This window comes from Ischnura elegans (assembly GCF_921293095.1).
Source record: "Ischnura elegans chromosome 13 unlocalized genomic scaffold, ioIscEleg1.1 SUPER_13_unloc_3, whole genome shotgun sequence".
NCBI classification, from domain to species: Eukaryota; Metazoa; Arthropoda; class Insecta; order Odonata; family Coenagrionidae; genus Ischnura; species Ischnura elegans.
In genome coordinates this window covers 7726782-7754770 of record NW_025791659.1, presented here as the reverse complement: position 1 = coordinate 7754770, position 27989 = coordinate 7726782, and the positions used below count along the sequence as shown (strand labels likewise).

The 27989-nt window shown below is 36.7% G+C and overlaps 1 protein-coding gene across 1 annotated transcript; it reads right to left on the bottom strand.

Annotated features, from left to right (window-relative positions):
• Window positions 1–435: 435 nt before the first annotated feature.
• On the bottom strand, window positions 436–16221 carry LOC124172839 (platelet glycoprotein V-like). Its single transcript, XM_046552333.1, has 5 exons — window positions 15933–16221; window positions 11893–12541; window positions 9236–9511; window positions 3680–3891; window positions 436–1215 (listed from the first exon to the last, which is right to left on the bottom strand). Exons 1-5 carry the CDS (start codon window positions 16184–16186, stop codon window positions 1047–1049), a joined length of 1560 nt encoding a protein of 519 aa, XP_046408289.1. The 5' UTR covers window positions 16187–16221; the 3' UTR covers window positions 436–1046.
• Between the last annotated feature and the right edge of the window lie 11768 nt (window positions 16222–27989).

Genomic DNA, 27989 nt, shown 5'->3' with positions numbered 1-27989 from the left:
AATCGCACTTTCAAGAACAGTTTATCGCATTTTGTAGCGTCTGTTTTTTTTATTTTCATAATAAAGCACATTACGATAAAATTAGTGAAACACAGTTATATGGCAAAATACAGAATATTTCAAATAATTATGTTGTAGAGCAACAATAAATTATTATTTTTTCCTACTCTCCTTGACCTCGTTTATGTATTCCTTAATTTAGGTATTATTTTAACATAAATGATAAATTAAGGAATAAGAAATATGGTGGCGGAGGTATAGCTTGCCCGCGCTCACTTGTAGTTCGCGGACACGTGGAGTCCCAGCCAACTAGCAGCCGACCAGTAGCTCACATGCTTTAAGCGGTGAGTGTCGGTGGAGCATTTAAACTGCGCTCGGCACAAAATGTACGAATTTCGCCATCGAAAAGGCAAATTTGCGTAAAAATATCATAAAAGTCCAGTCATCGCATCTATGTCGCATTTATTTGCGCACAGAGCATCTATATCGCATTTGCGACTTTCACGCATATCTAACAATTATACACAACAACTTGGTTACAACATCGTGTAAAAGGCCACGAAACAATTGACACTACATCAAAGTTTCACAAAAAAGGGCTATTTATGTAACCAATTGATCAATAATACTGGAGGAAAAAGCCGTTAAGAGTTTTTGTGAAATGTATTTTTTATAATATAAATTGTTTAAATTAAACTTGATTAGTTAACATTAGTTTTGTTCGCGTTCAGAGGCACACAACAAACAACAACAACAAACTTAAACAAAGTAAGATAATTCAATTTTGTAATAAACAAGGAATATAACTATTTATATTTCACGACCCAGCTCGAAATAATTTCATACAAATCTCTCAATCAAAGTTCAGTGTAATGCCTCTTTTGCGCCGGTTAAGCCTAGCTTAAAAAAAAACTTAAAAATATAATTGCTGGTTGAGGAAAAAGTTTTGCAAGTTACAAAGAAATTAGGTGGAAAAACATTGTCAAAATCTTATTGAGCAAGAATGTTCGGCAGAATCCGCATAGTATCGCCAGATACCACGAGTTCTATGTCGGTGGATCAACCGCTGCTTTTATTTCGGTGGTGTTGGCTGCCGTGTGTCCGGACAGTGGCTCAACTCCAGTGTCATATCCACAAAGACCAATCATTGGCAACCAATGATAAGCCCAAGTGTCCACTTCCGCAACGGCCTTCCCGTTGACCGAGTCTGGCTTCCTGTAAACACGAAAACATTAATTAGAAATTCAACCGGAAAATTATAATCCAAATTGAACCTTCAAGATTGTACGTGATGGAAGGGATCTATATCCTACTAAGACCCTCGTTTATTTCATTTTTATCCTTTAAGTATCATTTAATGTCGTTTAAACCTATCGCTGCTTTTCTTGGTACCTTTTACTACATGATTCTGCCACCGCACGACACATGTGTTTTGTTTTGCATTCGTAAAACAAGATGGATGACACAACGGCAGGCAAGATGAACGAGTGTCGTCCAATATTTTCACTAAGCCATGTATTCAGTTGTTTAAAACTTATAAATAATGTTTAGAAAGAATATATCGATTGAAAATAATGAACGATGATGAAAATTCTTGACGATAATAATTTCTTCGTATAATCGCCGTGCATAAAAATTATGTTCAAAAATCCCAAGGTGCATGGTCGTGTACACAACTGTAAACTTTTTGTTACCTTATAAATATTTATTTCAAATTTCACATTCATGATATTTTTCCCATCCACCCTGATTATCTAAGGAGCCTGAAACATAATAAAACAGCTCAGAATCTCATTGGCTTGAAGAAGCTATAAGCAATTAAAATCACGTTGTTTCCACTGCTTATTTCCCTAACAAAACTCAACATCTCTAGAACATCCAGACAACATTGCCAGGGTTAACAATTGACATCCGTGCAATATCCATGTCAATCCAATCCATGTCGCATGGATATCAGTGGAGGAGTATAATCTTGAGCGGAGAATGTTAAATTCGGCGATAGAGAAAGCACTTCGTGATACGAAGGCTAGGAAAGCAGTAGCCATGGACAATATCACGTGTGAGCTTCTGAAGAATGCAGGGAAGGATAGTAAGAAAAGGTTTTTCGAACTAGTACGCAGAATTTATGAGGAGGGATGTTGGCCGGACGATTTCGTGAAGACGGTTCTGATTCCGCTACCGAAAAGGAAGAAAGTGGTGGAATGCGGAGATTATAGGAACTTCAGCCTTATACCACATGCGGTGAAAGTGGCATTGAGGATATTGAACAGAAGCATGGAGGCGAGGGCAAACGAATAATTGGGTGAGGATCAGTTTGGTTTTAGAAAAGGGAAGTCAACTCGTGATGCAATTGCAATAATGAGGTCCCTCGTGGAGGGGAACCTAGAATATGACCAGGACGTATATGCTTGTTTCGTGGATTTGAAAAGGCGTTTGATAGGGTGAACAGGGTAAATTTAATGGATATCCTCAAGAGAATATGGGTAGATTGGAGGGATAGACGACTAATTCGTAATATGTATATTGTCCAGTCTGCGCAAGTGAAGGTGGAGGACGGAAAATCTGGGTGGATACGCATTGGCCAAGGTGTTAGGCAAGGCTGTCCTCTATCGCCGCTGCTTTTTAACGTATACTCTGAGGAGATGGTGAGAAAAGTGTGGGACGAGTTGGAAGTTGGAGTGAAAGAGGGAGGAATTATGTTTAAAGCGGTATGGTTCGCAGATAATCAGACGCTGATTAGCCAGTCAGCGTGGGGAATGCAGGCTCTAGTGGATGCGTTAAACAAGCGGTGCGAAGAGCAAGGGATGAGGCTTAATCACAAGAAGATTAAGGTAATGCGATTTTTTAAGCATCGCAAGCGAGGAATGTGAGACTCAAGAGTAGGAGAGGAAGAAAAGGAGAGCAGGTAGAGGAAAAGGGACGAGAGATGATTGGAGGCATTCGAGATGTGGGTATGGAGAAGGTTAAATGGACATTGAGGAAAAGGAACGACGAAGTGCAGGATATGGTTGGGAAGATGAGGCAGCTTTTAGATGAGATACGGAGGAGACAGAAGTTATGGATGGAGGGAGTACTCAGCGGGGAGGGGATGTTGAAAAAGGTGTTAGAGGATAGAATGTTAGGGAAACGAGGAAGGGGAAGGAAAAGAATAGGAATTTTTAGATAGATTGAAAGGGAGTAGGCCTTACAGTGAATTGATGAAGGCAGTGCTGGAAGGAAAGGGGGGCTCCCAGATCACTTCTTTAGTACCACATAGAAACATACCTCAATTGGTTGAGTACTATAGTAATTATAATTTTTGAAAATATTGTAAACAAATTTGTGGGATAAAATTTGAAAAACTATGTACGTCCGCAAATAAAGTACAAATTGGCACCTGTTCACAAGCATTGATAAGTTTAGTAGGACCTGGAATTTAATAATATCTTGATATTTTAAAACTCATAATATGTTTTATACTTTTCTTCACTTTGTTTTGTTTGCGTGAGAAGACGTTTGATTCTTTGATCACAGTTATCATTACTTTGTAAAAACTTCCTATAAAATAAGTAAAATAACTTATTATTATTTATTATTATTATTATTATCATTATTATTACTATTTTTATTATTATATAGCGTCAATGATTGTGTTCTCCCTTTAGTGACGCTTCAAACAAGTTACAATGTAGATTCTTACGAGCAGTGGAGGTCCTGTATATCGATAACCGCTGGCACTACAAGCCTGTGTCCATTGAGCCTCTCCAACGCAGATGTTGGCCGTATTTCCTTGGAGGCGTACCGCAGGAGCTTGAAGACCTCGCAGTCGCAAACGAAAGGGTTGTGTCCCAGAAGTAATTTGACACGGGAGAAGTGGCTGCCTATGTCGCAGCCTGGGATCACTACTTTGATCTGAAAGGGAGAAAAGAACACAGATGATAACATAACCTCTGCAATATGACCTGAATGTTTATTTTCCGCATGAAATTTGCTTTTTCTCTTATTTCTACAGAAATAGAAGCGATAAATATTTTTTTAACACTAGAACCGCTGAACTTTCCAACCCCAGCAAAACCGCGGCATGGGAATTTTTTGTCCCATTGACAAAATACGTTGATCCTGTCACTTTTAAGTATAATTGGCGGTTTTTTGTGGTTTGTGTGAACAAAACATGTGTTTAGGTAATGTTTAAAATGTTTTATCAAATATAACTAGGAATACAGTAAACCTCTTTTGACAGCAAAAGTGTTGATTGTCAAGAGGGGCGGCAGCGCCGGGCAGAGGTGACGCGGCCGGCGCTGCGTGAGTAGGCGGCCGGCGCAATGCACAGATTATTCCCTTCTGCGCTTCTAACTGGCAGAATAACGGTATATTTGCATCGTTCCCCTTCGTAAGAAACTTTTATTATGCTAAATACAAAATAATTGTACAAAATAAAACTGAAATTGTATGTTTTCCCCATATGGGACAAAAAAAGTCCCATCCCGTGGATCTAGGCAAATCGTCGTTTTTTCTCGCGAACCAAACATCGTACAATGTTTTCGACATAACCATTTTCAAGAGCATAAAAACTGAGTAAAATTCAGGAAATTTCAAAGGGATCAAACCACTAGTGCATGAATGGCAAACATTTGCAAAGGGCGATGGGAAAAAAAGTCCCGTCCGCGGTTCTAGTGTTAAATTATCGTAGCGTTAGTGCGAATCCCATGATACGTAAAAATATGGCAACAATTACATGGAAAGCATTTTATAAAAATATAAAAATTTTGCACGCATTCTGAGTATTGGTGTAATATAAGGTCGTGTTATCGAAATAGTATTAAATTAGTATTAAAAAATGGAACTCATATTTCTGAATGCCACTACTCACTCATTGTAGAATAACATGGAGACTTCGTCAGCGACCACGGCTGAGATTCAAGAGAGAGATGAAAAACAGGTGAGTGAGTTCAAGCGTAGCATGCATAAAATACGTTACGAGCAGCGCTCAGCACTTGGAAACACTCTTAGATCAGGAAATAATTAAAAAAGTCAGATGCGTCTCAAATTAAACAGTGTGACTGAAGAAGATAAACTCAGTCATTACCCATAATTTGAGTTTTCAATATATTTTTATGCACCTACGAAATATATTCATTATTTTTTTAAGTTGATTATTTATTTTTTAATTATCATGCAAGCAGGCCACCCAGCGTCTCTTGCAAAGGATGGTAACCATAGAAGTGAGAGATTTAAAACATTAAAATCCGTGAAATATATTCGAGTTGAACTCAATAATGATTTATCCTGGAACAAGCATTCAGGACGTACTACGCCAAGCTAATCGTAAATTGGGATTTGTTAAGAGTACGGCGAAAAATTGAGAGAAATTAGCTTCTTCTCCCTTGTTAGAACCCATTTAGAATACGCTGACAGTGTTCGAGACCCTCATGAAAAATGCTTAGTAAAAGAGTTAGAACGCGTACAAAGAAGAGTGCCAGGTACGTGAAAAGTCGATACGATAGTCATTTTATTGTAAATGACCTCTTATATAAACTCAGATGGCATTCTCCGTCAGACTGTCGATTGAAAAATGGACTACACCTATTAGATAAATTCAAAAACAGTGTATTTTCTAACGAAGTTAACCATATCTTACGGATGACAAAATATAATGGATGATCTGATCCTATAAATAAAATGAGAGAGATATACTAAAGAAGAGAGATATCAGAATGTATTTTTTCCACAATTAATAACACTGATACGGCATTGTTAGAACTCACAAAAACGTTACCTAACTTTTAGTGTAGCCTACTATCTTATGTATAACTTAATGCCTGTTTCTACATTTTTTTATTACTACTTGCAGCAAGACTTGTGTGTTCTTGGTATATTGGCAGACTACCTTAACGAGTAATTAGCGAGATTATCCTATGCATGAATGTGGTGGTGTAACATGTTAGTATGTGCAACGCATTTGTACCTTGTGTATTGTGCCTGTAGGAATCCTATTGCATGTCATATGCTAGTGATTGATCACCCCCTGCCAAACATCATAGAAGTGCCTTTCAGAGTATTATGTAGATGCAGTTAGATGGAAGTCATGGCCACGTGGCTGAATTATTACGTAAAGGAAGAAAGCAGGCATGGTGATTTCATACACAAGTACTAACTGCGACACGATGGAAGAAACGATATACTGATACCGCGAATGGGATCAGCTCATGTTCTGCTCAACAACATTGATTGTTGCGCGTCCGTACTTGCGTAGAAACAGAACATAGTTTGAACGCATACTCCATCTAAAAGGTTTGCATTAAAAGGATAAAAATCAATGTACAGATTTCTTTCAGTTATTTTCAACCTTTATGCGTATCAATAGGTTTGCCTACTCAACAGGATGTCCAACCAGAGAATTTTTATGAATTGACGTAACAAAAGATAATGAGAAAATTGCGGAAAGGACGCGTAGGACAGAGACAAAAGCAGCGCTAGGGTGTTTTGAAGCATGAGACGCAACTATTTGCTAAGTTCGGTTGCAATCCGTATGGAAACGCTTTGCAGACAGACAAACAGGCATCTTATTTTATTCATTAAGATATATGTTTTTCTATATTTATGTTAATAATATCTCAGTATCTCTCATTCAAGCATGTATTTCATGAAAAATCGTTAATTTTTATTTCTCCCGTGCTGCTAATAAATTAGTTTAATAAACCTTTCATAGTTTCACTCTGAAATTGCGTCGATAATAGCTTGGTCTTTTCTGACGAATAGACCGTATTTGTCTGAATTCTAATTGATTTTTCTGGTGGAAGTATCACATTTTTTCGGAGGCAGTTACATTACCATATTGAGTAGGTAGAGCAAATCAACTATATAGTCAGCTCATTAGAGGAAAGCGGATAGAGTTGAAAAGTCATCAGAATGAAAATTGCTTTGGCAAAGGAGGCGTCCTTTAACAGGATGGAGCTTATGAGAGGATTGTTATGCAAGAGTGTAAAGAAAAAATTAGTGAAGATATTGATTTGGAGTCTACCTCTTTACAACACCGAAACGTGGACACTTAGGAAGAAGAACTGAAGTCGTCCGAGATCTGGCTAAGGCGAGGAAAGCAGAAAGTAAAGTTGACGTGGAGGAGGAGGAACGAAGTGCTGAACATGGTGGGTGACGAGAGACGGCCTTTAGAAGATTTACGGAGGAGTCATAAGGTATTGCTGAAGCCAGTATTTGGTGAGGAGGGGATTTTGAAAACGGTGTTGGAGGATAGAATTTTGGGTAAATGAGGGAGAGGAAGGAAGGGAAAACGATTATAGAATCTATAAGAAGAAGTGGGCGTTAAAGTAAATTAAAGACGGAAGTGCTTGTTGGTAAGGGAAGCTCCCAGAATACCTCTTAAGTCCTCCATGGAAACCTACCTTAATCGACAGAATACTGTATTAATTATCAGCGTATTCTAAATGGGGTCTAACGAGAGTGAAGTAGCTAATTTATTTCACTTTTTCGTCGCATTTTCCTAATACTTTTCAACCAAACCCAATGTACGAGTAGCTTGGCCTGTTATTAACCGATTGTTTGCTCCATGATCAATCATTATTGAGTCCAAATGTTAGACATTTCACGGATTTTAGAGTTATAAATTTCTCACTCCAATGATTACCATACTTCCCGTGTAACTCCGGGTGGCCTGCTTGTAAGACAAAAAAACAAATAATTTTCGTAAACAAATGATAAATTTTAGTTTTAGGACGGATTATAATGAGAATGAAAACTCAAATTAAATTTGAGGAAAAGTTTATCCTCTCCAGTCACACAGTTTCATTTGAGATGCATCTGTATTTTTTAAATTATTTCCTGATCTGAGACCGTCTCCAAGGCCTGAGCGCCGTTTGTGACGTATTCTATACATTCTACGGTTGAACTTAATCAGCTTTCCATATCTCTCTTGATTCTCAGTCGTGGTCGATGACAAAAGATTCAAGTTTTCGTGTTACTAATTCTAATTGTAATGCAACAAGTTACATTACCTTATCGTCTGAGAGTTGCTGAGGAGAGAGAAAGCATGGAGGAAGACAGTTTTTAGCACATAGCGTATACACAGCATTTTTGAAAATCATATAATATGATGAAAATATTTTTTTCCAAAAATTCATCTTAATTAGGCCAAAATAAATCGTAAAATGCGAAACAACCGAAGTCAAAAGCCCTACATACAGGCTGGGGAATAATGGGTTAACAGGATGGAGCTTGTGAGAGGATCGTCACGTAAGAGTGTAGAGAAAAGGTTAGTGAAGGTGCTGGAGAGTGTGCCCCTTTACAATACTGAAACGTGGACACTTAGGAAGGAGAACTGAAGGTGACCGAGATGTGGGTATGGCGAGGAAAGCAGAAAGTGAAGTGGACTTGGAGGAAAAGGTACGAAGTGCTGAACATGGTGGGTGACGAAAGGGGGCCATTAGATGAGTTACGGAGGAGAGGGAAAGTATGGATGAGGAGAGTTTTAAGCGAGGAGGGGATGTTGAAAACGGTGTCGTAGGGTAGAATGTTGGGTAAATGAGGGAGAGGAAGTAAGAGAAAAGGATTCTTAGATTCAATAAAAGGGAGTAGGCGTCACTGTGAATTTAAGACGGAAGTGTTTGAAGATAACGGAAGCTCCCAGAATGCCTCTTAGGTACTCCATGGAAACCTATCTTAACCCGTTAACGCCCAGCGGTACCAAATGGTACCATCTGGTAGTGCCGTGTTGAACGTAACATTTTTTATTATTTATAGTAATTTATCAGGGTTTTTGAGAGTTTTAAATCGCCGAGAACACTTTTAATGACATTTTCCAAAACTTTTGGTGTTTTAAAGCTGTTTTTAACGCATTTAGATCCGTTTGAAATTTGGGAATTATCAACTAGCCCCAAAAAAAACGGAATTTTTCAGAGCAAGCATTTAATTTTCTTTACTTACGCCCCATGTATTGCTAATACAAAGGTTTTTTTTTAAGTAATTACCATTTTTGTAGCCTTTATATCTCGTATAAAGTATGATTATTATTTGAGGTGAGCCTAATGTATTTGGGATGTTATGATGTAAAATATGTCAGTGGTACCATATGGTACCGCTAGGCGTAACTCTTAGTGATAAAAGAATAAATTTTGCACCTAATGACTCAGAGTTTCATTGACATTTAGATAAATGATGGCCTCAGAAATCGCAGAAACTTTTTAATTCAGGCGTTACCGGGTTATTTGACAGTATACTGTAATTATTTGTAGCACAACATTACCTTATCGTCTGGGAGTTGCAGAGAAGCGATGGAGTTGTGCCTGAGGTCGATCGTCAGATTTTTCGAGCCTGGATATCGATTGAGGTAAAATTGACGATAATATCTCGTCCAAAACAATTCGAGGTCCATGTTGTCCCGGGCCCTGGTGAAAAGAAGATCTCCGTGCCACAGTCGTTTGATTTTGTTGTGGCTCAGATCGACGTAACGCAGGTTTTGCAGATAGTGCTGGAACTCCATGGGTATGTAGGCAATTTGATTGTGGGAGAGTATGACGACCTACAATTAAATTTCAAAGAAATATCATTGTTCCAGATACGTGAAAATAGCACTTTCATTTAATTTTTATCGCATTTTTATTTACAGTTTATAACATTTTGTAGCATCTTTTTTTCTTTATTTTCATAATGCATCACTATTTGATGACGACAAAGTTTGATTAAATATTTTTATTTAAAAGAGTACTAAAAAGCTGAAATAATTGTGGATTACAATAATAATAAATTAAGGAATTGTATGTAAAAAGTAGTTTGTAATGATATTAGTAGCCATAATATCATTTACAATAGTTAAACATTTTGAGTGCCGGCCGCTATCTTTAAATCCCTACCGAAAAATCCAGCCATTTTTACTAAATGAAGCAAATTTTTTAAAACATTAGCAACAAACATATATTTATTTCGATGTTTATTTCAGTAAAAATGGACTTTTCTCCTATTTATGAATGCGTTTTATAACATTGCAAGTTATAAATACATAATTTAACAATGAAAACCTACAGTTTTTGAAAAAAAAAGTTGCAGCACATGATGTACCGCCAGAACATGCATAATAATTTTTTTAATACGCTCAATTTGAACTCTGTAAAGATTGGAAATCATAAAAAAGTATTTTTCGAAGCTAAGCGTTATAAATCCTGGATGACAAAAAGGGTCAATGCACCCTCAACGAACGGTCCTTTCCGCAAAAGGATTTTCACACAAAGTGGCCTAAGATAAGGGTGCCGGTAGCTACAGAGGACTTTTCTTCCTCAAGACATAAAGCGAACTCTTTTTCAATCGAGCAGTTGATTTTTGAAAAACAGAACCACAAAGCAATAAACTGGAAAAGTACCACGGGCGAAATATTACATCTTTACGCATAAAAAGCCAATTTAATAGAAAGACGTAATATTACGTCCATGGCAATCTTCAGAAAGATTAAAAGGACGTAATATTACGTCCATGGCATGCAAAGTGTTAACATCAACACTTTCTTCTTTCAACCAGTTGGAACTGTCGGTCACAACTAGATTGTATTGGTTGAAAACCCTCCCTGCATCCACGATGCTAACTAGTGTTCAGATTCTTTGGAGTGGAGAGTGACCAAACTTTTTTTTCCAGGCAAATGGCAGAAAATCTCTGCTTTACATCACATAATTTACCATGGTTCTCTCACAACCTCTCTAGTAGCTACCGATTAAAATACATGTAAATATCTAAGTAGCAGTAAGGCCCAACGTCCAGTGACGTAGAGAGAGGCGGGCTCGGCTTTTAATTCACAAATTCATTGAAAATGGCAAATTTACGGTTTAAATGTCATATAAGTCCGGTCATCGCGTTTATGTCGCATTTATTCACGTGTATCGCATCAATATCGTATTTATCCCATATGCGATTTTCACGTATTACTGATCATTATTCTTGTGATCCTATCTCTTTCATTGCGTTCGTGGGCCGCGAGAAGACATTTGACAGCGTGGATTGCAACACAATGTTTGAATCCTGAAATAAATTGGATGTCTATAGAATGACAGAAGAATCATCCAGAGTACATACAAAAGTCAAGTGGTGATCATATCAGTCTGTTTAACTTATTTTTAAAGATCCAAAAGAGAATATTGAAGTTAGTTAGTTGCATAACGTGGATAATTAAGTTCCTAATTTAAAAAGGTGCCATATTAAAAACAATTACTCAAGCGTTTTTTATGTTAGTTTTTTTATCCTGTTTCAAATAACAATTTTTACTGAAAAATTGGGTTCGTATTTAGAATTTATAATATTAAATATAAGTTGCATAATGGATTACAAGTCAAAAAAACATTAAACTAAGCAGTAAAGATGACTTTGCAATGTTTTACGAATGTTTCTTTTATTGCGGGCTCCTAGACCGCACGTCACTGCTAGCGTAACAAGAATTGCACGTCACTGATTAAGGGTTAATTGCCTCAGCACATTCATTCCCCCCCCCCTTTGGACCCTACCTCCCAAATATTTCCCCTTAATATAATATTTAATTACACGGGTACAGACAAAAATAAGGATCTTAATATATTATTGTATAAAAAACCCGACTGTTCCTTTTTTTATGTGTAAATATTGTATATTGTTTCAATCTTTGCATTTTATATTGTTCATACTTTTTTCTTACATATCCCTGATGATGATTTAAAAATAAATGGGAACGTTTTCTGAAACTTGTTTTAAAATTGACCTAAACTCCAGGAGATATTTTATCGTATATTAAACAAGGTCAAGAAAAGGAAAAAAATATAATATTTATAATTTCTTTTCATTACCAAATTCTAGTAAATAAGTGTAAAAAAAACACTTTTACTCCTTTTTTCTCATTTTTCTCGAGAAAATAGACCCTGAAAATTGATATACTTCAAATTTTCTCACCTCCAATGTTGGAACCCAGCATAGGTGCGACAAACACCCCCACACGAACCTTGTGGAATGCATATACTCGCTGCATCCCTCCAGGTCGATCCGGTTGTGGGAGAGGTCCACGTTCTTCGTCTTCCCAGAGTGCCAAAGCCAATGACAGAAAAATTCAACCGATTTTAAGCGGTTTCCAGACATGTCAAACGTCTCCAATGCGAGATAACTTATATCTCTCTCTCTTATATTAGGTTTTAAGGCAAACTCCGTGATATAGTTATTGCTAACGTTGAGGTATTTTAAGGTTTCCGCGACAAACGTAAGGCTTGGCAACACTGTTAAAAGGTTAGACGATAGATCGATAACTTCCAAATTGAGCAAATGATTATCAAACAGTACATGATATTCGTCAAACTCCAATCGATCATCTATGGTGTGAATCAGGTTGTGCGATATGTTGACCTCCTTCAGATTCACTGCTTGCCATAATATGTCATATTTTATCCAGGTCAGATTATTTTCGGATAGGCTCAGGTTTGTCAAATGCGGAAGCGACAATTCAGGTACATCCTCCAGAAGATTTTTGCTCATATCGAGAACAAATTCGGTGCATCCCGACGGCTTTGCTTCGAATGGTTTAAATATCTCGTCTGGCAAATGGTGTATCCTGGAATGAAACATTGAAATTATTTACCTGTATATTTTCGCTTACCAACTAATTCTAAAAATTAGGGTTTTGCGAGAAACACATATTGATATCGAGTTGGGTATCGAGTCGAGTTTGATAATTTCTGGGCATATAAAAATAAAAAAGTATACGCTCTAATATATTACTCTATAAATAATGCCCTGTTGTGGAATCTTAAGCCTGATTTAAATGTGAATGAGGAGCGTTGATGTGGAATTTAGAGATCAGAGTGGGGAGCGTTTTGAGATGAATTGTCTCAAAATGTGGAAGAATTGACACTGTCCGCGAAGACCTTAACACTTTGAGTGCCAGCCGCTAATTTCTATGCCCTACTGAAAAATCCAGCCATTTTCCGTAAATTGGCCAATTTTTTAAAAACATTAGCATCGAAAGTATATTTATATCGATGTGTGTTTCAATAAAATTGGACTTTTTTCTTCTTTATGAACGAGTTGAATAACATTTATCGCAAACTTATATATAAATATTTTAATAATGAAAAGCTAATGTTTAAAAAAATAAAAATTTGCAACAAATGATGTACCGAGATAAAATGCATAATATTTTTTTTCACTAAATTTGAACCATTTAAACCATGGAAGTTATATAAAAGCATTGTTACAAGCAATTCATTCCAAATTGTGGATGACAAAAAGGGTCAATGCACCCTCAACGAATGGTTCATTCCTCCAAAGAATGTTCACACGAAGTAGGCTGAGATAAGGGTGCCGGTAGCTACAGAGGAATTTTCGTCCTCAAGACATTAAAAGAACTCTTTTTCCATTAAGCAGTTGATTTTTGAAATAACAGAACCACTAAGCAGTAAACTGGAAAAGTACCATGAGTGAAATATTGCAACTTCGAGCAAACAAAGTCAATAAATAGATGGACGTGACATTACTTCCATGGCATGTAAAGTGTGAAAGTTACATCTTTCCCTCCTTTCTTTCAGATACCTTTGCAATCGTTACCATTCTCTCGTCGTTTACATACAGAAAGTGGGGAAGGGTTAAACAGTTTGCAAAAGAGAATATGAGGGATGAGGCGATCCACTTCGTTTACTTCGAATACTCCGCCAGGTCGGAATACGGCAAGCCTCCGCCGATGATCATTGGAGATACGTGAAAATCGCACTTTCATTTTTATTTTGTCGCACTATCAACAACAGTTTATTGTATTTATTTGCGTCTATTTTTTATTTTTATAATGAATTAGTTGACGACAAAATGTAGTGAAACTCAGTCGTATGACAAAATACAGAATATTAAAAACAATTACGTTATAGAACAATAATAAATTAAGGAATGAGACATACAGTGTCGGAGGTGTAGCTTTTGCCCGCGCCCACTTGTAGTTCGCGGCCACGTTGAGTCCCAGCCAATCTAGCAGCTGGCCAGTAAGCTCACATGCTTTAAGCGTTGAGTGTCGGCGGAGCATTTAAACTGCGCTCGGCACAAAATGTGCGAATTTCCCGTCGAAAAGGCAAATTTGCGTAAAAATATAAAAGTCCAGTCATCGCATCTATGTCGCATTTATTTGCGCACACCGCATCTATATCGCATTTGCGATTTTCACGCATTTCCAATGATGGTATATATTGTGGTTGACTGCAATGTATACAGCGAGCTGAAATGCCCAGGTCAAGGCGTTGGAACGAGGAATCGACATTTAAAACGACACCATTACCTGAAGAAGAATCTGAGCTTCTCGTGGTGAATTGCATGGAGAAAAGCTATTCGGGTTTTCTACCTGGTCACAACTCATCATCATCATCAGCCCTGGTGATGTAGGTAAAGTCTCCCAACGTAACATTGGCCTACACCATGACGACCTTGACCCGGTGGGAAACCCGAGAAATGTTTCATCCATCATTACCTGAAATTCATGATAGCATTTCCTTTCGCCACATTTTGGAACTTAAGCCTGAATCACACGATCATTTTTTTCTTCGTCGCGAAAGTGATCACTATCGCGATCACTAGAGTGATCACTCGCAAAATGGTCGTCGCCGGCAATTGTTTTTCGCGATCGCGATGAGGATTCCCATCGCTGTATTTCATCACTCGTCCCGTCGCTTCTTCCGTCGCTTAAAACCGTCCATAAAACCCCATATCAGCCAATCAGAACGCATGACCGTGTGGTGTGATTGCAGCGCAGCGTTTGACAAAGGTGGGAATGACATAGATAAACAAACACACTTTATATATTTTCGTGATGCGGGTCCAATGACAACGGGATAAGATATCGGAAATTATGCGAAAAGAGACGGCGCGGCGGGAGTGACCGTGTGGTTCAGAAGAATGATCACAAGAGCGATCGCTTTTCGCGAAGGGAAAAGTGATATCACCTTATCCAGTATGAAGCTCTCTCCCGGCCCAAATAAGAAGCAGTACAAATATCAATAGGTTTAAACATAGCACATTTGGGTTTCTGAAGAATGCCTCCTTAACCTCAAGTTGAGTATCTTTTGTTTATATTCGTGTTTAGCCTAATTCTTATTATTATTGTTAACTTTATTGATAAATATGTGAATAAATGGTCAACTAAATTTAGAATTGAGCTAAATCACAGTGTTTTCCTAATGTCATGGTTTCTTTAAGAAAATGTTTGTTTGTCATAAATGTCATATTGTATAGTCGCCTTAAATTCTTGTATTTAGTATGTTATACCTAAGTGCGATTATTTATTTTTTTTAGAAAATATTGTATTGTTTTCTCATACTCTTGGCGATATGCACTGATTGCATTTGTCTGTAATTGTATTTATTTACTTTTTTACTTCTATTTATCTACGAAGATGGAAATGTAGAAATCAATACTTTTGTTTTCTCATTGGCCCCAGCGCCTACGAAAATAAACTACATTATTATTTTTAATAGAAATGCAAAGTTTAGAAACATATTAGGCTGTCAAAAGTAAACTTTTAAATTATCTACTGGAGGACTTTAATTTTTAATTTTAAGGCAATATAAGTTTTGTTTGTTGTTTCCTTTATTGCTTTTAAATGTATTAAACTTCTTGAAAATGAATTATGGAAAACCTGCTGATCAGCCTGTTTTGCCTCAGAAGGTACTCTTATTGTAAAAAATATTTTTATATTCTTAAATATTGTAATTTCAGTTTTTTTTCTTTTCTCTGATTATGTAAAGTTTGTAATGCAGTGAAAAGTGTATAAAGAATTTGTAAAGGGAATATTTTTAATGTATTATATTGTTTTTTAATATTTGAGCTATTTTTTATGTATTATTGTATATTATTATTACTTTCGCGAAGAAATAAATGATCGTGTGATTCAGGCTTTACTGGCCTCGACAGCTCCTTGAACGAAACTACTCGACTCGACTCGACCCTGAAAACTACCAGATACAAACCTGTTGTCGTTGATATATATGTAGCACAATGAAGTCGACGCACTGAAGAAATCCAAGTCTAGCGTTTCAATGAAATTGTGGGAAAGGTCCAATTTACGTAGTCTGGTGTTGTTCCTCAGCAGCGTCGCCGGAATGTGGGTGAAGAGATTATTCGAAGCCAGGAGTTCGATCAGATTTTTGTTCCGGGAAAAGATTTCTCGAGGCAAGTAAGTGATTCTATTGCTGGAAATATTCAAGAGTTGAAGTCCGTGCATCCCGTAGAAGACTTCATCTGGCAGGGAAGATAAGAGGTTATTGTCATATTATGTTATTGTTATAGAAAAAGATCCTTGATCAATGACGTGCCTATCCATGCATTATTTAAGTTTGCAGGTTTTTCTTGAATTGAGGATGAGTTTGAAAACTTTTCATCGGAACTCAAAACTTTTTTGTAGGTTGGTGCCATCCCTTCCCGCGTGATTCCCAAAGTTACAAGTTTGTTACCCTTGAGAGAAACAAGAGACAGGTGCGGCATGTTGCACAAACATTCCTGAGGGATGAAGGTTATCCTGTTGTAATCTGCTGAGAGAAGTTCAAGTTTTCCAAGGCTACATAAACTCGTCGGTAATGTCGTGAGCAAGTTTTCTGATAATTGGACATGAGACAACTTCTCCGTTTGGAGGAAAACGTCGTCGTCTAAGCTTTCTATCTCGTTTCCTCCAATACCGAGATTTTCTATATCCAACATGCTGCTGAGGAAACTACGTCTAAACGATCTGAGCTTATTTTGCCGAAGATCTAACTGCGAGATCTTTTCCATGTCCACGAAAAATCTTTCTGGTAACTCACGAACTTCCGTTTCTGTTATTTGAAGGTGCTCGAGTTGCTTTGATATCCCAGAGAAGAGGTCTTCGTCTAACTTCGACAGCTTCGGACAGATGAGCCTAAGTTTCCTCAGTTGCTTCATACCACTCAAATGCTGCTTGGAAAGGTGGAAATGTCTTGACTCTTTGCAGTTTATCGTCAGAATTTCAAGTGGAACCTCCTTCCAGCCACCGATGGAGCCCATATTCCCAGCTCCAAATAAGTATGATTGATCACGGGATGGAGTTGAGCAGTTAGTCACATCAAAGCGGGCCCTGTTTTCGTACATGTCGGAAGGCGCTGAGAAGTTGGCGGATAGTAGCATTGGGAGGTAATGATATGGGTCTACCTCGGTTTCCCCCATGCATTCCATTTCATAGTATACCGGCGAACGTGCGCCCATCCTTCTGCGTAACAAAACCTTGTCTTCGCAGACGATAATGACATTTATCTGACTCCACATATCTAAACAGACACATCTGGGTTCATGTTCACAATGATAGCCCGTAATCTTTCCATCTCCGCTGTCAATGGCCGATTTTTCTGAAGAGCAACGCGTGATGGATATTACGATTATGAACATATAAAAGTATCTCTGTCCTGTGCTTGCATTGAATCTGCTTTGATTCGTAGCTCCAGACATTCTTTGAACCTGAAATAAAATGAAAAATCATATTAATAACAATCCATACGAATAAATAAAGTCGAAAATCGTGTAAGTTACAGCATTTATTGCTCTGAATCGTCTGCACGGATTTTAATGATTTTTGTTTTTTTTTTATCATCTCAGCCCCGGATGACAAAATGAACATTTAAAATAGTAAAATTTAACGGGAAAAATCATCTTAATGTTAAGCTATTATTTTTTGTATTGGTAACAATACAAAACTATCAAGTTGGTCAATACTGCGTGAATTCTTTTCTTTAAGGCAATTCAATTATTGGGCTTCATTTCAAAAATTATATCATTTCAGTGGTAAAAACATATTTGAAACACTAAAATAATATTCAAAGCATCTAATGCAAGCTAACTCCACCTTAAATTGACACAATATCAACATAAACAATCACACCGTGTGTGTAAACAAACCTCCAAGCAATTGATGACTAACAGTAAGAGGGTGGTTTCCTATTATTTTTTATTGCATAAATCGATAGATTATTATTCCTGTAGTACGTATTTTATGCATTTATATTTTTAAATCACGATATCTATTTTTCGCAAATAAATGAAAAGTCAAAATTTTCATGCGCGCGAAAACTCGAAGGATAAGTATGAATGCCGGGAAAACTCCGTGTGACGTCGTTCTGGGTCCCGCTGTTGCAAGTGAGGTGACCTTGAAGCAAGGCTTTGAGCGCTGATACGACGCAGGATTCTAGCAGGTAGCAGAGTACCCTGCTAGTGGGTAGCCATTAGTTTAAATAAGGATTATTAATACCTTATCAAACGAAGGAAACTTTCCGATCTTAGCCAGTTTTAATACGTATTTATTAAGACATGTGTCCCTGAGCTCTGTGCCTCATGTGTGCATTAATAACCACAGACAATGTAAAACTCCTATCCTCCTCGTATGGAAACTAGGTCCCTGTGACGTCACGTGGAGTGGCGTCGCATGGGGGCCAAATCTGGCCTTTTTTCAAATGACGATAAAGTTGACCATTTCCGTTCGTCTAAACCGGTATTTCTAAAACCAAATAATTGTATACTATGAATACACTTATGGTGGGTAACGAATCGCAATCAATGCCTTTCGTTTTCTTTGATGAAGGAAACTACCCTATTATTCGACGAATCGAGGGGAATGATTTTTATTTCCTCGAAAACAAAAAAGCATGCTATTTACAGAAAAAAATAATTTTTTCGCTGGTCTTTTAGGAAGCTGCGTGAAATTTCTAGGGGTTTTCCTGCATACAATTTGTTTGCCTACCCACAATAAAAATTCCAGCTCTCTAGCTTTACGGGAACAATGATTTTTCCCCTATTACTCCCATATAGATTACAAATTCTGTGTTCTCCACAAAGTGGTGCATAGGCGCTGTAATAAGGAATTACTCACGCGAAAATCGTGGCCGTACCTTATGGGGAAGTGGTTTTAAAAAATCGCGTTTAGGTGTCCATGTCCTGGAACCCCCTCTACAATTCTACTATTTTGTTAAGAAATGTACATTAAAAAATTTGAAGTTTTATTGCGGGTGTGTTAATAGGTCTGGATAATTGAAAATGACGGGTAAATATAGCTGACACAATTCCCATTCTGAATCAATAAAAACTATTCAATTCGGATGAATGGTGCACGAAATATACGACTTATTAGGTAATTTTTAATATTTTTTGGGGGGGTCACAGGGGGTTTTCGGGGGACTTTATGGTCTTGTCCCGCATAACGCGGCATCGATTACCTTCGATAAAAATTCCGGCTCTTTAGCGGTAGTGCAAGCATGGTTTTTCGACGGCGTCACCCGTTTAAATTAAATATTCTGCGTTCTCCTTGTAGCGGCACGTATTTGCACGAGAAAGACGTCACTGACGTTAATTTGGTGTCCATACCTCGTCGGGAGGTGGAAAAAAAATTCCGAAAAATTTGAAATCGTGTGTTGAGGGAATGCAAACTTCACGGCGGATGTGTTGTAAGTTACCAAACGTTGTAGGAGTCGCAATTGCAGTGGAAATACATAATCGTTAATTACTCAAAATTCGTTGAACTTAGGAGGTGAAAAGATAGCCAAAAAAATAAGAAAAAATCTAGTATCTTGCGTTAAATGGAATTGGTCCTACAATTATTGCAAATTGGTCAAAAAAAATTCCAAAATGAGCCCTTAAGGAAAGCATTGAAAATTTGAAAAAGTAACAAAAAATACTTAAATCAAAATATTGCAAAGAAAACCACACGTAAAAATCAACCAAAAAATCTAGTACCTTAAACGTTCAGGACTTATTCCTACAATCATTTAAAAATGGTTTTAAAAAAATCCAAAGATAGGCCCATAAGAAAGGCATTGGAAATTTAAAAAAATTATAAAAAATACTTTTATTAAAATATGGCTATAGCCTCTACACCAAAAAATCGGCCAAAAAATCTTGTTTTCGTCAGAGAAATTTCATGTTCCCGTGGAATTTGCAAGTAGGCAATGAATGGAATAAGTTTTAGTCCCATAAGGCTCCAATGTTAATTCGGATCGATATATCTCGAAAACCGATCGCATTTCTCGTTTAGCTAAGTTTGTGGCGTAATGTTAGTGTGTATTCCTTTTAATTGGTATGTAATATTTCAATCGTCTCTCAACCAAGTACTTTTTCGACTTTCTTATCTTTTAGCAATTTAATTTCTAGTTCTGTATTATTAAGAACAGGTCTATTTATTCTATTGAAACGGTTACTGTCTGGCTCAGGAATTATTTTTAATGTGTATTTAAAGTTTTCCATTAGATTTTTAGCCAATTTTTATATACAACGTATGGTTTACGTACATAAATCATGTTTCGGTATCGTTCTTATAATCACTATAGATTTTAATTTTCGTTACTTAACGATTACGATTCCAATTTCGGGACTTCGTCCAATAACATGCAATAATAAATGTTTATTCTGACGGGTGTTAACCTAATGTACAAAATGGTGTTACGTAAATAAGAATTTAGACATAGTGTTACATATTTAAGTATATATAAGAAGCATATAAACATTAATAAGCATTATTTAACACGTTAAAACAGTAAAGGGTAGCAAAAGATAACATGTGATCTAACGCCGCCTTCTCTTTAAAAGACAAAGTTAACTATCATAAACAAAATAAGAATTAATAATTATTCGAACAAGTCTCAAAGTATCAACACTACTCGCAAACAAGTACTATCCCTTGTTGACAGCCACGATGCCCTTTCACTGATTTCCTCCTGAAGACGCTTTGCACGCTTTGAATCATGGGAAAAGTGGGGCGAAGGATGCACTCCTCGATGCCTAAATCTGGCGGCGGCGTTAGCTGCCTAAAGTCCCTCCCTTATGCTGGCTAACGAGTTGGGGTATCCTTCCAAGATGGCTAAATCCTGGGACTGGCATAGCCAAATGGCCAATTGGGACACGGCTTAGACTTCACATGGTTGGAAAGCGCACTAGTTACGTTTTTCATAATACAGTGAATGGACAGTAAAATAAAAATTAGTGCAACAGAATAAAAATATTTTTCACCTTAAACTTTTGCTTCATTTCATTCTTTGTTATTTGATTATACTTACTTACTTACTCCTGTGGCCATTGTAAACCTAAGTGGTCTTTGGCCTCACCAACCATGTGCCTCCATGCACTTCTGTCTTCTGCCAGCTCTATGTCTGCTCCCATTCTTCTCAAGTCCTTCGTCACCTCGTCAATCCATCGCATCCTTGGTCTTCCTAGCTGTCCCCTACCCTCTGGCTTGCCTCTTAACACCTGCCTTATCATTTCTCTCTCATTTTTGCGTTGAATGTGGCCAAGTCACCTCAACCTCCTACTTTTTACTACGCCCACAATATCTGGCTCCCCATACAGTTCTTTCAATTATCTATTCTCCCTTATCCTCCATGTATCTCCTTCTTTTAACGGTCCAAAAATCCTTCTCAATATTTTATTTTCGAAAGTACTGAGGCTCTTCTGAGATTTTTTTGTGAGTGCCCACGTTTCTGATCCATATATAACTACAGGTTGTACTATGGTTTTATACATTCTTATTTTAGTGGTTTTTGATAGAATTTTGCTTTTAAATAATTTGATTAGGCTCCAGTATGATCTTTCAGCAGCTTTGAGCTGAGAGTTATTTTATTATGCAAAAGTCAAATTTTTTGTTTTAGCTTGTCATAATTTTTGACTGTTAATTCAGAGTTCTTGGAAGTTAAATGGTCTTATACTTTGAGTTTGAAACAAGTCTAAACAATAGGTTATTCTATCATGGTAATTTCGTCAAGGTGATTCCGTCACGTGTTTGATTTTGACTGTTATATACACATTAATAATTTCTAGATTTGACAAACATAAGCATTGACTCACAAATTATTCACAGCCATATTGAAAGTTTTCAAATTAATCCTTGATTCACAGGGTTTGAAGAAGTTTGAAGTCGTTACACCTAGCAGGTTGACGTGGGAGTAATTCCGTCAAAGGCATAATTTAGAAAAAATTAAGAAGATATTTGATGATTAATTTCGTTTCTCTATATGATCATCATCTTCATAAAAGATTATTGACCATGCACAGTGAGAAGGGTCTCACTATTTTATTATATTACAATTTTATCGAAATATCCTATTGCACAATTCTCTATAAAGGTAATTCCGTCACGCATGGAATTGCCCCGTTAAATCAGTAATTTTCTGGAATCTTTCCTGGGATTATAACCTGTTCAATTGTCGGCTGTTTCAATAAAGCAGATAGCAAGTCTGGGTTCTGTCTAAAAAAAAGTAAATAATCAGTGCAGTACTATAAGACATGACGAGGAATTTGCAAGAGGTCTTTAAAGTATCTTTCCAGGGATTACAAACTGTTAGATTGTCGCCTGTAATTGGATAATCATATTGAAATTATGAGTTACGTCTAAAAAAGTAAATAATCAGTACAGTAATAAAAGATATGACAAGGAAAATATCAGAGGTCTCCAAAGTAGAGACCTGGGATTATTGCTTAGTGTTGGATTAGCATATTGCAAATGTGAAATCTGTCTAAAACAGCGAACTATCAGTATTGTAAAAACAGTAATGACGAGGACGTTTCCAGAGGTCTCCAAAAAAACCTTCATCGTCGCGTACCGGTCATTGTAGAATCACAAGAAAAAAAAAATATATATATATACATATATAAGCCCAAGAGCAGTGTTTGGAAGAATTTAAAGAATCAGTGCAAATCTGCTCATCAAAATACTCTTAAAAAATATTCCCATTACCCTTGGAGCGAAGACTGCTGTTAGACAATAGCCAGAAAACCACAGTCGCTCTCTCCGCATAAAATTTGAGGAAGTCAAGGGAACGAAATAATATGTATCGCGAATCCACATCCGGGAATGATACGAAGTTTGAGCATCGGAGTTATTTGTAGCATTGATTAAAAATCGACACTGAAATTCATTTCCGATACGACAGAAAGAAAGCGTCAAAATAGTAGGCTAACCATTTAATTTTGAGAATAAATTTTAAACAACCAAGTTCTCCTAATTAAACGCAGACTATGTTATATCAGCAAAGTATGAAAAACAAATTGTATAGAAATTACGCAGGGATAATTGTGAATTACATCTGGTAACATGACTGCCACTTAAATAATGGAAGAAAAATCTGATTATGATGGACATACACTATGAGCAGAACATTAGGAGTACGAATGAGTATAACCGCCATGAGTATAACAGTCATGACGAGGACCTGGCCAGAGGTCTACAAAGAAGCCTTCATGGTTGCGTACCGGTCACGGCAGTGTCACAAGAAAAAATATTTAAAAACCAGAGCAGTGTTTGGAAGAATTTAAAGAATCAGTGCAAATCTGCTCATCAAAATTCTCTAAAAATATATTCCCTTTACCCTCGGAGCAAACCGCGTATGCTTTTCGACAATAGTCACAAAACCGCAGTCGCTCTTTCCGCATAAAATTTGAGAAGGAAGTTGAGGGAAGGAAATAATATGTATCACGGATCCACATCTGGCGATGATACAAAGTTCAATCATCAGAGTTATTTGTAGAATTGATAAAAATCGATAACGAAATTCATTTCCGACACGACAGAAAGAAAGCGTCAGAAGTGTAGGCTAACCATTTTATTTTGAGAATAAATTTTTAGCTACATAGTTCTTCAAATTAAATACAGATTATGTTAGGAAAACTCTGAGGAAGTCCATACTGAGTTATATCAGCATTGCATTAAAGAACAAATTGTATAGGAATTGCCGAAAATCAGTTTTGAATTCAGTCTGTTAACGTGACTGCGACTCAAACAATGGAAGAAAAAATCTGATTATGAAGTAGGTACATACACTATGAGCTGAACATTAGTAGTATGAATGAATAAAACCGCCCTGACACTTTAATGCACATCAACCTGACCCATTAATGAACATTATTTCATTGTTCATGTATCCGATTGTAAATAAATTGACGCATTGTCTGAGCACCATTATATTTTGAAAAAAGCTTTAAACAACTTAATTCTTCAACATAAACATAGACTATGATAGGTTAACTCTGAGGTAGTGTATGCAATTATCCTCTGATATACCAGCTCAGCACAAAGAAATAGACTGTATAGAAACTGCAGAGAATCAGTTGTGAATTCAGTCTGTTAAAGTGACTGCTACTCAAGTAATGGAAGTACAAATCATAAAGACATGCGTAATGAGAAGAACATTTTTTGTACCGATCAAAATGACTACTTTGACACCATTATGTACCTATCTGTAAATATGTCACAGTTTATGCACGCGAAAATAAAAATGTTTGGCTTGTGGTCGGGAAACGAAAATCATCAAAAATCAAGGAATTTTAACAATTTTTATTATGTTGGAGGCAGGTCTATCAGTAGCGAAAACATAGCAACGGATGGATAATAATTGAAGTACCGTATAGTACTCGGAGAAACGCAATAGGGAGAGTAATGAGGCATTGAAAAATCGGAGAATACGTTCAACTGAGAAGTGACCGATTAGGACATAGGTGTACAACAGGAGATGTTGATGCTGACATAGAATACATCAAAGTGCTGCTGAGATTTCAAATTTAATAAAAGGAGAGATATTGTCGGAAGTGAAACGTGTAATCATATATTCAATATGGGTGTATATTTTTCGTTCTTCACTTTTTTGTCCACATTTATTTAAATAGTTCATTCGACCCTTAAATATTGTCAAAGTAATTTGATACCAATATGTGGTGCATTGCTTTAATTTTGCAAAATTGATTTTCAAATAATTTGAAAAGTAAATGAGGTATTAAAGTGCAGAAAAAATATATTTTTCGCCACTGGCTTGGAAAAAAATAAGATGCTAATTTTGTTTTACGATTTATGGAATTTACTTCGACAAAAATATGAATCATCAATTAAATTTGTAGCAATCATGTGCATATATTTGAGGAAATTTTCAGTCGCAATTGACGCATTGAAACCTTAAAAAGTGATAATTGTTTAGGTATCACTGGCGAATGTAGATTTGGTTCTAGAGACGTTATTGAGCGACCATAGATATATTTTTCACGAATTCGAATCTGTGATTACATTCTTTCTATCGCATCCAGTTTCCTTAGGACAGCTTAATATATGTTTTTACTTTTACGAAAGTAGTAATTTCATTCATTTGTGTTTCGTGATAGCATAAGCAAGTGAAAATAAAACTTTTCTGCCAAAACATGTTGTCCTACGATGTCATGCCTTCCTATCCTGTCAAAATTTGTTTCAATTGTGATATCCTATCGTTTTTTTCTAATCGATGCTGACTCAGTTGCCACTTAACATTAGCAAGTGACCATCTGTCGGAGCGTGAAGACGTTTGTTTTCTCTGAAGATAGTTTGAGAATTTTGTTGCTCGCGGGAAATTACAGCTTATTACAATTACAACTAAGTCACTGAGAAGTGGCTTAGCTTTAATCAGGCCTAGATAGTCCGTGGACCATCCTGATGACTTTTGTTATGTATACGGTGAAAATACTTTTAAGACTCAAAGGCGGAAAATGACTCCCTTTTTCAGACAGCGTTATAAGCTATATTTTGACTGCATGTTGGGTGGCCAATATAAAGGATGGGCTCCCCATGTGTAATGTACAATCAGTGTAAAGTTTCTTACTGGTTGGACTTAGGTAAAACGTCATAAGGACAATTTCCGCCGTCCCCATGATTTGGCAGATCAATTTTCAAACTGTTATTTAAAAAAAATTAATTTTCTCAATTTACGCCTTGCCTTTTTCCACCAAACCTCAGTGCTGTTAGAGATGAATACAGTGAGCGTTTTGACCAAGATATTTTACACTTGTAAAAATAGTACCAAGGAAATTTCAATGAAAAATGATCAATATAGTTCTATAAGACATGACGAGGACTTTGCAAGAGGTATCCAAAATAGACTACTGGGATTATCGCTTGTCGTTGGAAAAGCATATTGCAAATGTGAATTCTGTCGAAAACAGTAAATTGTACTGAGTATTGTACAAACAGTCATGACTAGGACCTTGCCAGAGGGCTACAATAAAAGCCTTCCTGGTCGCGTGCCGGTCATTGTAGAATCACAAGAAAAATATATGTATAAAAGCCCAAGAGCAGTGTTTGGAAGAATTTAAAGAATCAGTGCAAATCTGCTCATCAAAATTCTCAAAAAAAAAACATTCCCATTACCTTTGGAGCGAACTCTGTATTCTTTTTGAGGAAAGTCACAAAACTGCAGTCGCTCTTACCTCATTTAATTTGAGAAGGAAGTAGAGGGAACGAAATAATATATATCGCGAATCCACATCCGGCGATGATACAATGTTCGAGCATCAGAGTTATTTGTAGCGTTGATTAAAAATCGATAATGAAATTCATTTCCAATACGACAGGAGTAAAGCTTCAGAAGGGTAGGATAACCATTTAATTTTAAGAATAAATTTCAAACAACATAGTTCTTCAAATTAAATACAGAGTATTCTAGGTAAATTTTGAGGAAGTCCATGCAGAGTTATATCAGCATTGCATTAAAGAACAAATTGTATAGGAATTGCCGAAAATCAGTTTTGAAATCAGTCTGTTCACGTGAAACGCGACTCAAATGATGGAAGAAAAAATCTGATTGTAAAGGACATACATCGTGACAAGAAAGTTAGTAGTGCGAATCATCATAACTGCCCTGACACTGTCCACCAACAGTTATTTCATGGTAATGCAGCCGATAGTAAAAAAAACTTGTCGTATTTTCGCAGCATCATTTTATTTTGAAAAAAATTCAAACAACTCAACCCGGTAACGCCTGAATTAAAATGTTTCTGCGATTTTTGTGGCAATCATTTATTTAAATTTCAGTGAAAATCTGAGGCATTAGGTGCAACATTCATCCTTTTACCACTAAGAGTTACGCCTAGTGGTACCATATGGTACCACCAACATATTTTGCATCTTAACATCCCAAATATTAGCCTCACGTAAAATAATAATCATACTTTATACGAGATGTACAGACTACAAAAATTATAATTGCATAATAACACCTTTGCATTAGCAATATACGGGGCGTAAGTAAAGAAAATGAAATGCTTGCTCTGAAAAATTCCGTTTTTTTTGGGCTAGTTTATAATTCTCAAATTTCAAACGGCTCTTAATGCGTTTAATACAGCTTTAAAATGCCAAACTTTTCGGAAAATGTCATTAAAAGTGTTCTCAGCGATTTAAAACTCTCAAAAACCCTAATAAATTACGATACATAATAAAAAGTTACGTTTAACACTGCACTACTAGCTGGTACCATTTGGTACCGCTAGGCGTTAACGGGTTAATTCTTCAACATAAACGGAGACTATGTTAGGTTAACTCTGAGGTAGTGCATGCAATTCTCCTCTGATAAACCAGCGCAGCATAAAGAAACAGATTGTATAGAAAATGCAGAAAATCAGTTGTGAATTCAGTCAGTGAATCAGTTTAAGTGACTGCTATTCAAATAATAGAGGAAAAAATCTTGTTATAGACGACTTACATAATGGGCAGAACACTTGTTGTACCGTCAGAATGAGCGCTCTGGCTTAGGTATATATGTCATGGTTCATGCCGGCGATAGTAAATATATTTCGCTAGTTGTCGGAGAACGAAAATCTTTAAAAATTACGAAACTAACAATTTTAACCATCGTCAAAGAACAATAAAAAGTTATGGTACTTATTCACACGATTTATTCAATACGACCGGTTTCGTCACAGAGGCGACATCATCAGGAACAGAAATCGTTATAATAACAGTTATTTTGTTGTTGTTTATCTGGTTGCTATGACGCGTTGGTTGGTCAGGGTTGCGTTGGGGTTGGAGCGTCACTCAGCTTCAGGGGAATTTCCAAGATGGGGAAAATGGTTGATAAAAATGTTCTAATTCGCTAAAATTCCCTTCTTGATATGCTTCCTTATCTCCAACTCCTCCAAGAAGTCCTTCCTTCTTCCCTTTTCCTCAAGGTGGAGAATTTCCGGAACAAAATCGCACCTGTGGTCACTCTACCATGTAGATGTTTCGCGAAATGCGATTTGTCTATTTCCCCGTT

What these genes read in the sequence shown, in the direction of transcription:
- LOC124172839 (XM_046552333.1), bottom strand. Translation starts at nt 16,186, where the DNA reads ATGCACGGACTTCAACTCTTGAATATTTCCAGCAATAGAATCACTTAC. An exon ending in ATATATATCAACGACAACAG is followed by an intron (nt 12,542 to 15,932) that starts GTTTGTATCTGG and finishes GTTTCATTCCAG; the next exon opens with GATACACCATTTGCCAGACG. An exon ending in TGCAACTCCCAGACGATAAG is followed by an intron (nt 3,892 to 9,235) that starts GTAATGTTGTGC and finishes TCTCCCTTTCAG; the next exon opens with ATCAAAGTAGTGATCCCAGG.